Source organism: Anomalospiza imberbis, chromosome W, assembly GCF_031753505.1.
Source record: "Anomalospiza imberbis isolate Cuckoo-Finch-1a 21T00152 chromosome W, ASM3175350v1, whole genome shotgun sequence".
In the NCBI taxonomy this organism is placed as follows: Eukaryota; Metazoa; Chordata; class Aves; order Passeriformes; family Viduidae; genus Anomalospiza; species Anomalospiza imberbis.
In genome coordinates, this window is record NC_089720.1 from 714862 (window position 1) to 731738 (window position 16877).

Here is a 16877-nt window from a genome sequence, read left to right on the forward strand (position 1 = left end):
AATTCCATTGATCTTGGCCCATTGATCCAGCTTGTTCAAATCCCTCTGCAGAGCCTTCCTGCCCTCCAGCAGATTAACACTTCCACCCAACTTGGCGTCATCTGCAAACTTACTGAGGGTGCCCTCAATCCCCTCATCCAGATCATCCATAAAGATATTAAACAGGACTGGACCCAATACTGATCCTTGGGCACGGCCATCCAGCCAGTTCTTAACCCATCAAGGACTGCACCTGTCCAAGCTATGGGCTGACAGCTTTTCCAGGAGAATGCTGTGGGAGACAGTATCAAAGACTTTGCTAAGTCCAAGCAGACACATCCACAGCCTTTTCCTCATCCACTAGGCAGTTCGCCTTGTCATAAAAGTAGATCAGGCAGGTTAGGCAGGACCTACATTTCCTAAACCCATGGTGGCTGGGCCTGATTCCTTGGTTGTCCAGTATGTGCCATGTGATCACACTCAAGATTATCTGCTCCATAACCTTGCTGTATACCGAGGTCAGGCTGACAGGCCTGTACTTCCCCGGATGCTCCTTCCAGCCTTTCTTGTAGATGGGCATCACAGTGGTCAACCTCCAGTCGTCTGGAACCTCCCCAGTTAGCCAGAACTGATGACAAATGATGAAGAGCATCTTACTGAGCTCTTCTGCAGGCTCCCTCAGTACCCTTGGATGAATCCCATCTGGCCCCATAGACTTGTGATTGTCTAAGTGGCTCAGCAGCTCACTAACTACCTCCTCCTGGATTAGAGGGGGGCTATTCTGCTCCTTATCCTTGTCTATCAGCTCAGGGGGTCAGCTGTTCTGAGGATAACTGGTTTTACAGTAAGACTGAGGCAAAGAAGGCATTAAGTACCTTTGCCTTTTCCTCATCCTTGGTGACAATGTTTTCCCCTGCATCCAATAAGGAATGGAGATTCTCCCTGGCCCTCCTTTTGTTGTTAATGTATTTGTAAAACCATTTTTTATTATCTTTCACAGCAGTGGCCAGGTTGAATTCTAGCTGAGCTTTTGCCTTTCTAATTTTCTCTCTACATGACCTAACAACATCCTTGTACTCTTCCTGATTTGCCTGCTTCTTCTTCCAAAAGTCTGGAATTAATTCAAATTAACACAACTAGAGCATTTAAACTAGGGAAGCAAAAGATGGAAGAGAGAATTCAAGTGATAGAGACACAAAGAAATCCAGAAACATAGCAGACTCTAAGAAGGTATACTTCAACTGAATACACAAAATCTTAAAATCTAATAATTTACCAAAAGGATACAAAGAAGTACAACTGACCTAACTTCTGGGCAAATTTAGTTATCATAAAATAAACTCTTTCAGTAACTGTTCTTATTAACATTATTACCTAAACAAAAAAATTCCTTGATGAAATTTTGCAGATGACATACCTTCTGTGTCAAACTGAGATCAGGATCCATTTTTATCATTTCCCAGCTGCCATAGCCATATTCGTAGATACCTATTAACAGATTGGAATCATCTTCCTTACCCCAATCTATATCAAAATGAGCTGCCTTGGTGTGGCATGGGATGACATATCTAGTAGAAATAAATTAGAAATATAAATAAGCAAACTTCTCAAACTTAGTAAGGGATAGAAGAACATGCCACATATCACTGAGATCCTGGTATATTTAGTAAGTAATCCACATAACTATCAGGCTTTCTTACAATTTCTATAAAGTATTTATTCAAATCAGTACTAAAACATGTTTTAAAGGAGATCAAGATTAAGATATAAAAAACAGTCATCTATCTGTGGCTATGGACTAAGTCAGAACTGGCTAACCATGAAGATAAGCTTAGAATATTACTCAAGCATAACTGCTAACTGAATAAGCAGATAGTCTAGGGACTATGATACACAAGGTAGTAAGCTAAAATGTTCATGGGTCTAAACAACTACTAACAATTACCATCTGCTCCATTTTGACAAATATTGCATTCTCTCAGGCAGAGGTGACACAAAGCAGTTCCTCAACAAGTCTGATTTCTAGCCTGGAATAATTAAGACTAACTGAACCCAGTCCCCAATGAATACAGTTCAGAAGCCAAAGCAAATATTGGCTTCTAAGGAGAGGGAAGAAAGAATAAAGAAAGAATGTGGAGCAGATTGCTGCTGCCAGTTCTTAGAGGCAATGAAGTGGCATGGATGTCCCAGTGTACTCAGTCTGGATTGCTTAAATATATTAATAAAAGCCTTGAATAGCTTTCTACATTATGGGTTCCTTTAGGAAGAAAAAAAATACCTTTTCCTTTCTTCTGGATCTGCAGGAATGGATTTGTGCAATGGTGCCAACTCTTCTTCATGAGAAATAACTAACTTTGCATTCACCTGCACTCCTGATATTCGGAATGTTGGGCCTTTAACTTTCCCAAATCTACCTCCTTAAAATAAAGGAACAAATTATTAAAATATTTAGCTTTCATGTGTATCTTATAGACAAACATAGAGAAAAAACAAAGTTTGATGCTATAGTAGCAGACATTCAATTATAGGAAATGAATTTTTCTTAACCAAATGCTTTAATTAAACTCCAGAACCTCAAGGTCTTCTAGTTAATAGTAGCAGATTAATTTTAAATTTCACGGTAAAGCAAAACCATATTGCATTCTACTATGACAACTCACTCAGGGAAAGGGGAAAAAAAAAAACCACAAAACCAAAAAGTCTTCTTACTGAAATCCTTTTTTCTAAATCACCTAGCATGCTAACATTTTGTTAATGTTTTCCCCTAATGCAATTGTTTTGTTATAATCAGAGTGCAAGAATTGTTCATATCTCTTTGACACTTTTTATTCCTCTCCCCCACCCCCAAACACACTTTACCTGCTCTTTCTTGGCCAAAGGAATTGTCCTTTAAAGCCTTAATGCATCCATTATGTACAAGTTCTCCCAGACGTCTAAGGTCTATCTCAGATTTATCAACTAGCTCAGCATCTCTAGCTATAGCATCTAACCTGGAAGAAAACAAATATGTTTTTACAGTTCTAAAACTTTAGTATTATGAATGACTCCTTCAGATTTTGAAACTAGAAAAGTGATCCTGTAAGTTATCATTCATCCACACTTGCTGCGCAAAATTTTAATGCATGCAGTTAAAAGCATCTAAAGAAAAGAATACAGAAACTATAAAAAAGGGTATTTCACATAAAGGACTATACAACAGGAAATATAAAGGATCCTATCGATGCAGTTTTGAGTTACATTTCAACACATTATTTTAAATAAAAAAGGAACTATTATTAAGTCTATGGTTTTATTCACTTATCAAACAAAAAAAATGGAATGACTCACTAATGCAGAATTAACAGAATAGTAGGTTAAGTATAAAGAAAAAGCAAGCAGTCTTGCAAAATGTAAAGATTTGTCAAACTGGCTGTCTACATACATACCATATATGATGAAAGGAAAAAAAAAATAATTCATGTCATAGTACAGGCAAAAGATTAGGCACACTATTTCCTCTTTAACCTACAGTTTCTTGGTGTACTGTTTAATTTTAATGGAAACAAGGTAGCAAGTTGCTATACAAATATAAGCAAATTAGTTTACCTTTCAAGTGGGCCACCAAATTTCTTGTAACTCTTTATAAACCTAATAAAAGAAAATAATTTTGCAGTTAAAAAAATGTATGCTTAACTACATTGGTTTTGAAAATGTATGTATAAAGTCTTAGTACAAGGCTATGTGGACAAGGAAAAGAAAATAAGAACTAGAGAGACTAGGACGGCTTACTAAATGAAGACAACCCACATTTAAAACCAGAGTTCTATTTGTTTTAATAAATTATATAAATAAAACAACAGAAGATACAATTTCTTTCAAAAGTTACTTTACTAATTAGTTTCACATGACAAAGAATTCAGCAATGTGATGTGTCTAATCATAAAAATCAAATGTAGATTTATAGTAAATTGAGAATTCAGATATTATGTTAGGTCTCTTATAATAAAGAGAAGCTAGCTGCAACTTTAAGGTGATTTTAAGACTTAGGAAAACATAACATGAAAGATAAAGGAATGCAAGCACAAGAATACCCCTGACAAAAGCAGGAAATCATTATATATTAGATAAAATGAAAAGGAAACAAGGCTCTTAAAGGATATTTATGTAATCAAAAATATTTTATAAGCTGTACAGTATTTTAGAGAAAAATGAATACTTAAATTACAGAAGCAAAGTAGCATTTCACAAACCAAAGCAAAGCAAAACAATTTCTACTCCTTCTCCCAAAGGAGATGGATGCCTTTTTTAGCATCAAATATTGTGGGACCAGCTGCACAGATTCACTTATGTACTGGGTTTTGCTGAGATAAAGTTAATTTTGTTCAGAGCACCATATCTGCTAATATGTTTTGGATTTGTGACCAAAGCATTGTTGATAAAATGCTAATGTTTCAGCTCTTGCTTAACAGTGTTTTCACAGCATCAAGGCCTTTGCTGCTTCTCATACTACCAGCAGTGAGTAGGCTGGTGGTGCACAAGAAGTTGAGAGGGGACACAGCTGGGACAGCTGTCCCCAACTGACCAAAGGGTTATTCCAGACCATATGGTGTCATGCTTGGAAATAAAAACTGTGTAGAAGGAGGGAGAGGGGATGTTTGGTGTTATGGTATCTGTCTTCCCAAGTAACTGTTACACATGGTGAAGCCCTGCTTTCCAGGAAATGAGTAAATGCTTGTTAGTGGGAAGTGATAAATGAATTCCTCGTTTTGCTTTTCTTGTGCATGTGGTTTTTGCGTTCCCCATTAAACTGTCTTTATCTCAACCTACAAGTTTTCTCATTTTTACCCTTCTGATTCTCTCCCCAGTCCCTCTGGAGGAGACTGAGCAAGTAGCTGTGTGGTGCTTAGCTGCCTACCGAGGGTAAACCACAACAACGTATCAAAATAATTTTTTTTGTTTAGTTTTAAAAGGCATCATATAACATTAACACAAATACAATGGCAAGAAATTTAAAAAAACAAAACTCTTTTTGCTGAACCTTTTTGCAGAACATTTTTTGAACTCAAGTTATTCCTCACCAAAATAGGTTCAAATTCTATACATAACAGTTCCTTTCATCAGCACCCCAAACTACTCAAGAGTAAAGCCTTAAATGCCTAGAATAAAAAATTTAAACTAAATAAATGCAAAATAGACTAGTTTCCATATTTTCAAACTCTAAAATAACAAAAAAAAAGAGTTTTGTCCCTTTAAACATGCATGTCCCCCCACATCTTACCGCCTAATCTCTGCATCACTAAATCCTTTAATATTTTCTCGAGGAATAGTTCGCGGTCTTCCACGTTTTTTTGGTCGTTTTCTTTCTGAGACTGAGTCACTATCAGATCCAGAATATCTTCTCCTCCTACTGTGTTTCCCTTCACTTCCATTAAAGCTGATCTGGAATTTCAAATTAAGTAGTTCAAAGCTACATGACTAAACATTTTATTAATATGTTATCTAGCCTGTCAAAAATTAGGGGTGTGTGTGTGGGCGCCACACATGAAAACCACCCAACCCAAAAGCACAAGCCAAAACAACTGCAATAGAAAACCCAAATAATAATAACAACAAAATTAGTTAGTCAGTCAAAACCCAGAGATACCTGTTTTGCACAGTTTCTCATCCTTGGCAGCATATATATTTCTTCAAGCTCTTTTTGTCTTTCTTCCTCTTCTATTCGTCGCCGCTGGACTTCTGGAATGATTTCTTCCCAGTTTCTTAAATTTTGTTCTGGTTCCAACTCAATGTTATCTTCATCCATATTTGAAAAGTTAGCCACCTTAGATATTGGAAGATAAGTATTTTCACCAAATCAATACATCCTTTACTTATACAAAGAGACAGTAATTAATATATTAGGAAAACTTAGTTCAGAATGACACATTTTATTTATATGTATATACACAAAATGTACACATATAAAATGCTTCATGAAGGACTGTCTCTAATGAAAATATTTTCAGAAATGAAACACACACACTGCATACAACATGGCTGAATATAAAGATAAGAATATTTTTCTTCTTTTACAAGTTGAGAACTATAAAACCACGATAAAATGCATACCTGATAGCTGTGATTGTTGTTTAAATTCCTTCAAAACATAGAGCAAGTCTAACTATATGTCAGAGTTAATATGAAAGTATAATAATGTAGAACTAACTAAACATTAATAAACTGTAGAAATCACAGTATATTGCAAATGAATGATGAACATAAAATTTATTTACTACTCTACTGATCTAAAGAAGTCCAGCCCTGATTTAAACAAAACCAAACAAAACCACACCAAACCTAAACAACAAAAAGACCCACAAAAACAAAGAAAAAATGCCCCAACCAACAAAAATACCTCACCATACACAATTGGACTCACTCAATATTTTAAGTATTATCCAGTTAAGCATATCTGGCATTTATGTTTATATGAGGGCTGAAAGAAATTTCTAAAAGACATCAGCTAAGAAATCCAAATTTCCTTCTTTGTTTTCAGAAGTACTACAGGTGCTTAACAGCATAAAGCATTACATTAAAAACAGATCTCCCCAGTATGATAACAATTAAATCAAGGACTAATGTATTTGTAAACATCTTTCTTATTTTGTTAGCAAAATATATAATGTATTTTACATGCTTGCACTGGAAGTAATTACCCTGTTGTATTGGTTTTGCAAGGCCTGGGTTTTTTTTGGGGGGAGGGGAGGGGGCCACAGAGGTGGCTTCTGTGAGAAGCTGCTGGAAGCTTCCACCATGTCCAGCAGAGCCAATCCCTGATGACTCTGAAGATGGACATGCTGTTGGCCAAAGCTAGGCCAATTAGAGAGGTTGGTAACGCTTTTGTGATAACATATTTAAGAAGAAAATCAAAACAAAGGGCAGACAGTTTTTCCATCTAGTCAGAGAAGAGGAGGAGGTGAGAACATGTGAGGGAAAACAACATGGCGACACCAAAGTCAGTGGAGAAGGAGGGGGAGGAGGTGCTCCATGGTCTCACAGGGAAGGACTCCTCTCCCAGAGTAGTGGAAGAAAATTTTGGGTGATGAACTGACCAAACCCCCCATGCCCTGTCTCCCTGCGTTGTCAATGGGAAGGAGGGAGGGGCTGAGGGGAAAAAGGTGTTTTAAGGGCTTATTTTACTTCTCATTATCCTCCTCTGATTCTGTTAGTAATAAATTCACTTTGCAACCTTAAGTTGAGCCTGTTTTGCCCTTGAAGTGTTTTCTCCTGATCCTTATCTCAACTCATGAACTCTCCATTAATTTTTTTTTTCTCTCCTCTACCCAGCTGTGGCAGGGAAGGGTGAGCGAGCAACTCTCGCGGGTGCCTGGCATTGGGCCAGTGTCAAACCACGACAACTGTACAGGTTAGACATTGCATGCCAAAGAGCTAACTTAGTGTTTCACACATTTCACAGAATCACAGAATATACTGAGTTAGAAGGGACCCACAGGGACCAAAGTCTAACTCCTGGCTCTGCACAGGACACCCTCAAGAGTCACACCATGTGCCTGAGAGCATTGTCCAAACACTTGAACTCAGACAGGCTTGGTGCTGTGACCACTTCCCTGGGGAGCCTGTTCCAGTGCCCAACCAACCTCTGGGCGAAGAACCTTTTTCTTATACCCAACCTAAACCTCCTCTGACTTAGCTCCATGCTGTTTCCTCAAGTCCTGTCACTGGTCACCACGGAGAAGAGATCAGTGCCTGCCCCTCCATGTCCCTTTGTGAGAATGTTCGTGAAGACTGCAATGGGGTCTCCCCTCAGTCTCCTCTTCGCCAGGCTGAACAAGCCAAGTGACCTCAGATGCTCCTCATAAGGCTTCCCCTCAAGGCTCTTCATCATCCTTCTGGCCCTCCTTTGGATGCTCTCTAATAGCTTAATGTCTTTGTTATATTGTGGCACCCAAAATTGCACACAGTACTCAAGGCGAGGCCGCAGCAGTGCAGAACAGAGTGGGAAAATCACCTCCCTTGCCAGGCCGGCAATGCTGGGCCTGATTCCCCCCAGGACATGGTTGGCCCTCCTGGCTGCCAGGGCACTGCTGACTCATATTCAACTTGCTGTCAACCAGGACACCCAGTCCCTTTCCATGGCGCTGCTTTCCAGCCTCTGATTCCTCAGTCTGTCCATACATCCAGGGTTGCTCCATCCCAAGTGCAGAATCTGGCACTTGCCCTTGTTAAACTTCATATGGTTGGTGATTGTCCATTTCTTTAATTTCTTGAGGTCTCTCTGCAGGGCCTCTCTTCCTTTGAGGGGGTCAACATCTCCCAATTTTGTACCATCTGCAAATTTACTTAGTATCCCTTCAAGTCCTGTATTCAAGTCATTTATGAAGATGTTGAAAGAGCACAGGGCCTAAGATGGAGCCCTGTGGAACCCCAATAGTGACAGGTTGCCAGTCTGATGTCACCCCATTCACTATAACCCTTTTTGACCAACACATGAGCCAGTTGCTCACCCATCACATGATGTGTGAATGATGTAAGAATGAAGGAAAGATAAATAGGTAAAGAAGAACAAAAAATAGCATTAATAAAGGAAAGTATAATTAAGGAAAGAGGGAGGGAACAGAGCAATACCTTGAACTGTGAAAGCAACTCATCTCCTACAGTCAGTGGACCTGGTTCATTTTCTCGAGTTTCAGCCCTCTTCAGGATTTCATCTATATCCATTTCCTGAAACAGAAGTTTCTCTTTACAACAAAACAATTCATATGTTTCTCTGTCCACCAAGTGTAGATGCACTGTTCCATTTACCTGAGGCTCCTCTTCTTCCCCTTCAGGTTCTTTAAAAAGTTCCTCAGCACCAAACTTCAAAATTGCTGATAACTCTTCCTTATTAAAAGGTGTTGAGCTGAAATACAGAAAGTTTCACATAAACACTTTATCTTAGTGAACGGTCCCAATTTACTATAACCATTACTCAAATTTCCTTTTGTCCTAAATAAAAACTAGTTTTAATATGCAAAAAAATAAATGACATGGACAATATACTTTGCAGTCTTTACTTACATAACTCCTTACCACATATTTTTTGCCTTTTATTAACCAATTGAAATGACTTGCATTTTTACTCAAACAGTCAGGTATACTTAAGCATAAGGTAATATGAAAGAATAAACAAATATACCTGGAGGGAGTAGAGCCTGTATGTAGTACAGTTTTCCCTGTAGTGTCCATTCTCTGAATTACTAAGTGATCTAACACCATCTTTTTCTTGGCTCTTTCAAGAATGTCTTCTTCTACTGATGCTTTTGTGACTAGGCGATAAATATTAACCTATGTATATTACAAAAAAGGTTTTATTTTCCTGCTCACAAGTTACCCATGAAAAAATACACAGATGAAGTTAACAAAAAACCCTTGAACAACAACAGGGAGAAATATTAGCCATTATTACAAATCTAAATCTTATTGAATTAGTATTGCATACATGAAAGCAGTCAATCATGTTATCACAGTCTCTATAGAAATTATATTTTAAAAACATTCTTAGACCTCTCCTTTAAGTTTCTATGATTAAGCACAAGCATGGCCACAAGGAAATGTGTTATGTCTGATTTCTACTTGAAGTATTCTGCAAGAAAGAAACCCAAAGAGAACTACAAAGTATTAAACAAAGCAAAATGGATGTGCCTGAAGTACAGCAGTTACTTTCTAGAATGATACAATACCAATGAACATGGGACAAGTCCGCAACTCTTCTCCTACCCATCTATATACTACAGCTGCTGTGCTATCTCTCTGTATAGGGAGATTTTAAAAAAATATTTAAAAGGCAAATCATTAATATTAACATTTTTAGATATTTTTAGCAAGTATTAGTTATTCTCAAAATATATGAGGACTGTGATGGGCCAGACAGACAGCTTATGGCTAACATAATGAATTCCTCCTTCAAGTTTGGTACTGAAAAGACAAGCGCATGTACCTGTTTCTTCTGTCCAATCCTATGAGCTCTAGCCTGTGCCTGCAGATCATTCTGTGGATTCCAGTCAGAATCAAATATAACTACAGTGTCAGCAGATGCTAAGTTTATACCTAATCCTCCAGCTCTGGTAGACAGCAAAAAGCAGAAGTCCTGAAATTATAAAAGAAGAAATAGCTTTATATATATTAGCTATAATATTCCTTTAAATAACCAATATGACACTTCTTTATATGCTCTGTGGAGCAGACTATGAACTCATATATTTCTTTAAGTATATCATAAACATTTGTTAGACTTGTAATACAAGAAGTTGTTTGTCATGTCTAGAGCCAGTGGATTTCTATTTGAATAGAATAGACTAGACTATTTTGGTTGGAAGAGACTGACAACGATGATCCAGTCCAACTGCCTGATCACTTCAGGGCTGACCAAAAGTTAAAGCATGTTATTAAGGGCATTGTCCAAATGCCTCTTGAACACTGACAGGCCTGGGGCATCGACCACCTCTCTAGGAAGCCTATTCCAGTGTCTGACCACCCTCTCAGTAAAGAAATGTGTCCTACTGTCAACTCTGAACCTCCCCTGCCCCAGCTTCGAACCACTCCCATGCGTCCTGTCACTGGATCTTAGGGAGAAGAGCTCAGCACCTCCCTCTCCACTTCCCCTCCCCAGGAAGCTGTAGAGAGCCATGAGGTCACCCCTCAGCTTCCTTTTCTCCAAACTAGGCAAACCCAGTCTCCTCAGCTGCTCCTCACAGGACATTCCTTTCAGCCCTTTCACCAGCTTGGTTGCCCTTCTCTGGATACATTCAAGGACTTTCACATCCTTCTTAAGTTGTGGGGCCCACAACTGCACACAGTACTCAAGGTGAGGCCACATCAGCACTGAATACAGCAGGATCATCACTTCTTTTAACCAACTGGTTCTACTGTGTTTGATGCCCCCCAGGATGAGGTTTGCTCTCTTGGCTGCCAGGGCTCACTGCTGATTTATACTGAGCCTGTGGCTGACCAGCATCCCCAGATCCCTTTCTGCAGGGCTGCTTTCCACACACTCCTCTCCCAATCTATACTTGTGCCCAGCATGACTCTATCCCAGGTACAGGATCTGGTACTTGGATGTGTTAAATTTCATGCCACTGATGGTTGCCCAGCGCTCCAACCTATCTAGATCCCTCTGCAAGGCCTATTGTCCCTCAAGAGAGCCAACAGCCCCTCTTAGTTTAGTATCATCAGCAAACTTGCTAATGGTGCATTCAACTCCTGCATCCAGATCATTGATAAAAATATTGAACAGGACTGACTGGCTTTAGAATTTAACCCTGAGGGATACCACTAGTGAATAGTCACCAGGCAGATGTAGCTCCATTCACTACAAATCTTTGAGCTCTGCCCTTCCATCAGTTCTTCACCCAGCACATCATGAACCTGCTCATCCCACAGTTGGACAACTTGTCCAGAAGGACGCTGTGAGGGACAGTATCAATGGCCTTCATTTTCAACAAGTATCAGTCCACTCTTTTCTTTAGACCAGCTAGTATTTTTTATGGGCAGTTAAGCACCATGCAGCCACACAATCACTTCTTGCCCACACCCCCAGTGGGACAGGGAAGAAGAAAGAAAGACTGAAAGCAGGGAAACTTGGGGGTCAAGATAAAAATTGTTTAATAAGCAAAGGAGAAGTGGAAAAAGAGAGAAAGAAAACAGAACAAGTGATGCAAATGTAATGTCTTGCCACCTTCCCATAGGCAGGACTGATGCCCAGCCAATTCCCAAGCAAAAGATGGCAAATCTCCCTAAATCCCTTCCTCTACCTTTTTTTATTGCTGAGCATGATGTTATAAGGCATGGAATTTCTCTAGATAGTTCAGGCCATATGCCTGGTTATGTCCCCTCCCAACCTCTTGTGAACCACCCAATCTATTCACTGGAAGAGCAGAGTGAGAAACAGAGAAGGCCTTGATACTATGTAAACAATGTTCAGCAACAGCTAACACACTGGTGTGTTATTAGCATTGTTTTCATCACAAATCTAAAACACAGCACCATATGAGCTGCTATGAAGGCAATTAACTCCAGTCCAGTCAGACCTTGTATAAGTATAAAGCAAACTGATATCAACTTCTCTTGCAAACAGGTATCAGCTTCTCCATGGTTTAAAGGAAGCAGCACTCTAGAAGATGAACAAAAGCCACTTGGGGAGAAAAAAAAACAAGCGAAACACTGCCAAAAAATACACCACCACCCCTTATTGTTAAAGCCTCATGTGTGCCCAAGTTCATCTGTATTTTTGTAAAGAAAACTAAAGTATTCTGCTGGGGTCAATTCTCTTCAACATATTCATAAAGAATAAGATGTGTAATAAGGTGACAAAGTTGGCAGATGATATGGAGTTATTCAGGGTCAACGACAAGGAACTACAGAAGGATCTTATGAGAAAGGCAATAAAAACCATATGAAACTAAAGATAAATAGGAAATAAATTTGAGTTTTAAGTACAGTCAAAGCTAATAGAAGCCATTACTGCTAAGGAATGAGTCCTTGGAGTTGTAAATATTTCCATGAATATTTTAACTCAGTATTAGCAAAAAAAAAAAAAAAAAAAGAAAAAAAGAAAAAAAGCCATGAAATTTATTATTAGGAAAGAAATAAAGAATAAAACAGGTAAAAATTTTATTGCTGCATGTCGTGGTTTGACATGGAAGTGATTTTTTCAGGAAGTTGAGTCAAACCAATCAGTGGTCAAGTTTGGATATTGGCACCTGAAGTGACCACTGAAGATAGGGATACGCCTCTGAGAACACAGGGGGTTAAAAGCAAGAACTCCCAAGAGCTCGCTCTCTTTAGTTCCGGTCAAGGTGCTGTGCAGACCTCCCCTGCCCAGCCATGGGGCTGGGTGGGGGAGGGGGAGCCATGAGGCCTGGTCGAGGGAACCAAGCCAGCTCCTGTGGACGGAAGGGTGGAGAGAAGCGGAGATGTCTTTGTCATTCCCCCCCCCCCAGAGGGAAGAGATAGAGAGTCCGGACGGCACCTGTAACTTTGCCGGCGCGGAGGAGAAAGGGGGGGGGGAAGGCGCCCAGCCTTGGCCTTGGGAATCGGCTGCTGGGCAGAGATATCAGTCGTCCAGGGAGTCTGAGCTTTTAACCCTTTCCTGAGAAATGAAGGCTTTGTAAAATATTACTCCTCCTTGATTTGAAGTAGAAGAGAGACAGTCTGGGATCCGAGATGACACAAGAAGAAATTCTTGAGTTGGAAGGAAATGATGGAGTGGCTTGTGGCTGGACTTTTCTTGTTAGCCATAGACTGAACCAAATTCTCCTAACAGAAGATGCACTTAAAGGGTGCGTTGGTGGGTCAAGAGACTTGTTTCAGTAATTACCAGCAGAGGAGTGGAGAGAACAGAGGAGAGTTGGAGAAGGTGTGGAGAAGCCCTCTATCTTCGAGGAAGAAGAAGAAGAGAAGAAGACCTCTGTTCTTGGACCCTCAGCCCCAGTGGAAAAGGGGGGGGACTGTAGCTGTAGTCCCAAGATGAGAAACTGAACTGTTGTCTCTTTTGGTCCATGGCAAAGCATCCTTAAAGGAGCCCTATGAGCAATCTGTCCATGCACAGTGGTGAGAGCACTGTGACATGGAAAGGAGAGTGTCACCATGGCAGATTTTCTCCGGGCGGTTGCCATGTGTGTCATGGAAACACAAGGGTGGCAATTGTGTTTCCTGGGGGGTCTGTGGCACAAGAGAGACTCCTGTCTGTCTTGAAGGACTGAGTATTTGAATATCTGAAGTGTGGCAACTTGATCAAGGTCCTGGGTGGTGTCTCACTGTTGAGTTTGTTTAGAAATTAGGTGGGAAGAGGAGGGGTGTTTTGGAAAGTCTTCATCCAGAATTTAGTGTTTGTAGTTTTTATAGTAGTAGTAGTAGTTTAATAAAATTCTTTTCTTTGTTACTAAGTTTGGGCCTGCTCTGCTCTGTTCCTGATCACATCTCACAGCAATTAATTAGGAAAGTATATTTTCATGGGGGCGCTGGCATCGCACCAGTGTCAAACCATGACACTGCACAACTCTATAGTTTGTCTTCATTCTTGAATACCATGTGAAATTTGGATCCACCTTCATCTTAAAAACTGTACAGTACAACTACAAAGATTCCAGAAAAAGGCAAATATGTCTGTACTAGAAATTTAAAACAGAACTAACTTCTGAATTAAAAAAAATCTGAAGTTTATGTTATGAAATGAAGTCCTTCCTCCTCAACGATAACAAAAACATAAGTTCAGCAGCAACTGACAAATGCTATGCTTCTATTACTGAAAAACCCTGTCAATATAGGACAAAAGACCGAGATTATCAAAGGTATGGAATGACTTCCATAATAGGAAACCTAAAAAAACCAGGAATCTTAAGTGGTACACAAACAATGGTTAGAAATAAGTTCTTCAGTTTCTTCCACGGCAAAAATATAAGAGGCAATAAATGAAGATAACAGAAGACAGATTTAAAGCTATTCAATATATTTTTTCTTTATGCAGGGATATATGTGACATTCACATTCTCTGGACAGAGAAACATAATTCTGTCTCTCAGGAGAAGCACAGAGAGAAGAAGAGGAAACAATCTTTATCTCTGCTCCTTTGTTTTCCCCATGTGGAATTTTGTATGGAGATTGTTTACCTGAAGTGTTTGCTTGATTGGATTCTGGTGAAGGTTGTTTGGGTCCAATGACCAATCGGATCCAGCTGTGTCTCAGACTCTCAGCAGAGAGTCACAAGTTAGGTAAGTAAGAAGTATGTAGAATAGTATAGTATCTTTTTAAATAGTATATTAATGTAATATAGTATAGTTTTAATAAAACTATCCTTCAGCCTTCTGATCTGGAGCCAGACATCATCATTTCTTCCTGCATCCAGGGTTCGCCGCAGTTTTTACTATAGATATACACAACCTAATTCTGCCCATTGCTTAAGTAGGTATTTGATGTCAAAAACTTGTGTTAAAGTTCAGTGCTCCAATAAAAATTGAATGATTAAGTCCTACACAACAAATTAAATTCTTCAGTTTCTAAACAGCACTTAAAATTACTTTGCTAAAGAGCACTGACAAAAATCTAAAAATACAACTATGTAATTATATTAGTTATAAACACCATTTTCATAAATTCTGTGTTTCCTATTGAACCTCCTCTTAGCTTTTTAAAGTTTTTTTTGGTTGTTTGGTTGGTTGAATTTGGGGATTTTTTTTTGTTGCATGGGTTGTAAAGCTTATAGTCTCTGCAACAGCAATGGAATTTCAACCTAATACATCCCTCACTTTATTCTATCTTCAGTTTTTGTGCAACATTTGTTATATTTCCTAGAAGAAAAAAAAAATAAAGTTGAGTAGATTAAAAAAACAACAACCACCAACTTATACCATACCTCTGAGCCTTCTGCATTAAAATGATCCAAGGCTTGTTTCCTCAATTCCCCTTTTATTGATCCATCAAGTCTCTAAAGAGATTGAATGATACAGTTAAAAAGGAACTCCTATTATAGTCTATCCGGAGCAACTTGAATTCTCAATTGCCAAACCAATTGGGGGGGAATAAGAATAATGTAACACTTCCAATTAATCAGTTTAATTTCAAAATACTATTAGGCATATAGTAATTGCTAGTCTTTTACTGTACAGAAAAATTAAACTTTCATAAATCTTTCTACAAAAAGGACACTTTTTAAAAGATAAAATGGTAAAGATCAAGGCTTCTTGACTACTACCAGCAAAATTCTTACCTGAAAGGGAAACTGACGATACTTCAAATACTCTGCAAGAATGTCTAGCATCCTCACCATCTGAGAGAAAATCAGTACTCTGTTGCCACGTTCTCGTAGACAAATCAGTAGCTTGTCAAGAAGGATTAGTTTTCCACTGCTACGTATTAAATGCTACAAGACAAGAAAGCATGTATCGCAAAGTAAGTTCACCTCAACACTAACATACACTGCAGATGGTTAGACATTCATTAACTGAACATGAAAGTTGTATAAGCATTTAGTCAGTCCTGATCTTGTAAAAACTCATTATAAAATCTTTAAGTGCTCTAACTGAAATCAACAGGGGTACCGACTAGCATGTTTTTCAAATAAATGCATTTCTCAGCTCTAGCTCATAAACCAGCATCTTAACATTTCATTAAAACATTAAGTAAATATACTGTGCTATGAGTTAGAGCAGTTACAGTGCAGACTCAAATTCTCTTCCACCAAATAAACAATGAGATTACCTGACTACCTTAGCACTACTTGCTCCTCACCTTCTGTCTTTTGAACAGACCTAAGCATTGCTACTTGATCTTCTAAGTATTTTTTAAAAATGCCTAATCAGTCAAGTTTTTCTGACAAGAAAAAAAGTGAGAGGGATCCTGTTAATAGAAGTCAACATGCTTTATCTGGGTTACAATGTTCAACCTTTTCAGCTCCAGTTGAAACAATTAGAACAGAAACTCAGGTGGCATGCTGAATTTAATGTTGAAATCATTAGGCCTCTAGCTGAAGAGGCTCAGGATAGAATTTTGGGGAGTAAAAAATTGGGAGTTAGGTGCTTTTATTCTTTATGCCAGAAATTAGAAGGATGTATCATTCATAATTAGATCTAACAAAGTTTAATCAGATGAGCCAAGGAAATCACTGTTACAAGTATGCAATTACTAACAATAATGGCTGAACGGTTCTGATGAGATTAATTATAAATTTGAATAGTTAGAGTATGCCAAGTTGCAAAAATCCTTTAACTTTGAAAAGCATTTTATAATATAAAATAGCTTGTGCAGTGACAACTTGTGATTTCAATCAAGTAGTTTTGGGAAAGTTTCTACATTATAAACTTCAAAGTTTACAGAAAAAAACCCTTGATCTTTCGAAACATTTATGGTGTTATAAACTGCATCAATTATAACAGTCCTTTTATTTA

General features: G+C 38.6%; 1 protein-coding gene across 9 annotated transcripts in view; it reads right to left on the reverse strand.

The window, feature by feature from the left end:
- LOC137464305 (chromodomain-helicase-DNA-binding protein 1-like) overlaps nt 1-16877 on the reverse strand; it is a 105440-nt gene that overhangs the window by 14299 nt on the left and 74264 nt on the right. For all 9 annotated transcript variants that reach the window (XM_068175591.1, XM_068175589.1, XM_068175590.1 and 6 more), the window contains 12 exons: nt 15701-15853; nt 15347-15418; nt 9935-10084; nt 9134-9282; nt 8761-8857; nt 8584-8679; nt 5603-5779; nt 5237-5397; nt 3565-3606; nt 2839-2969; nt 2258-2396; nt 1397-1547 (listed from right to left, as the gene is read on the reverse strand). In XM_068175591.1, coding sequence (XP_068031692.1) covers nt 1397-1547; nt 2258-2396; nt 2839-2969; nt 3565-3606; nt 5237-5397; nt 5603-5779; nt 8584-8679; nt 8761-8857; nt 9134-9282; nt 9935-10084; nt 15347-15418; nt 15701-15853 — 1518 coding nt within the window. The remainder of the gene's footprint in view (nt 1-1396; nt 1548-2257; nt 2397-2838; nt 2970-3564; nt 3607-5236; nt 5398-5602; nt 5780-8583; nt 8680-8760; nt 8858-9133; nt 9283-9934; nt 10085-15346; nt 15419-15700; nt 15854-16877) is intronic.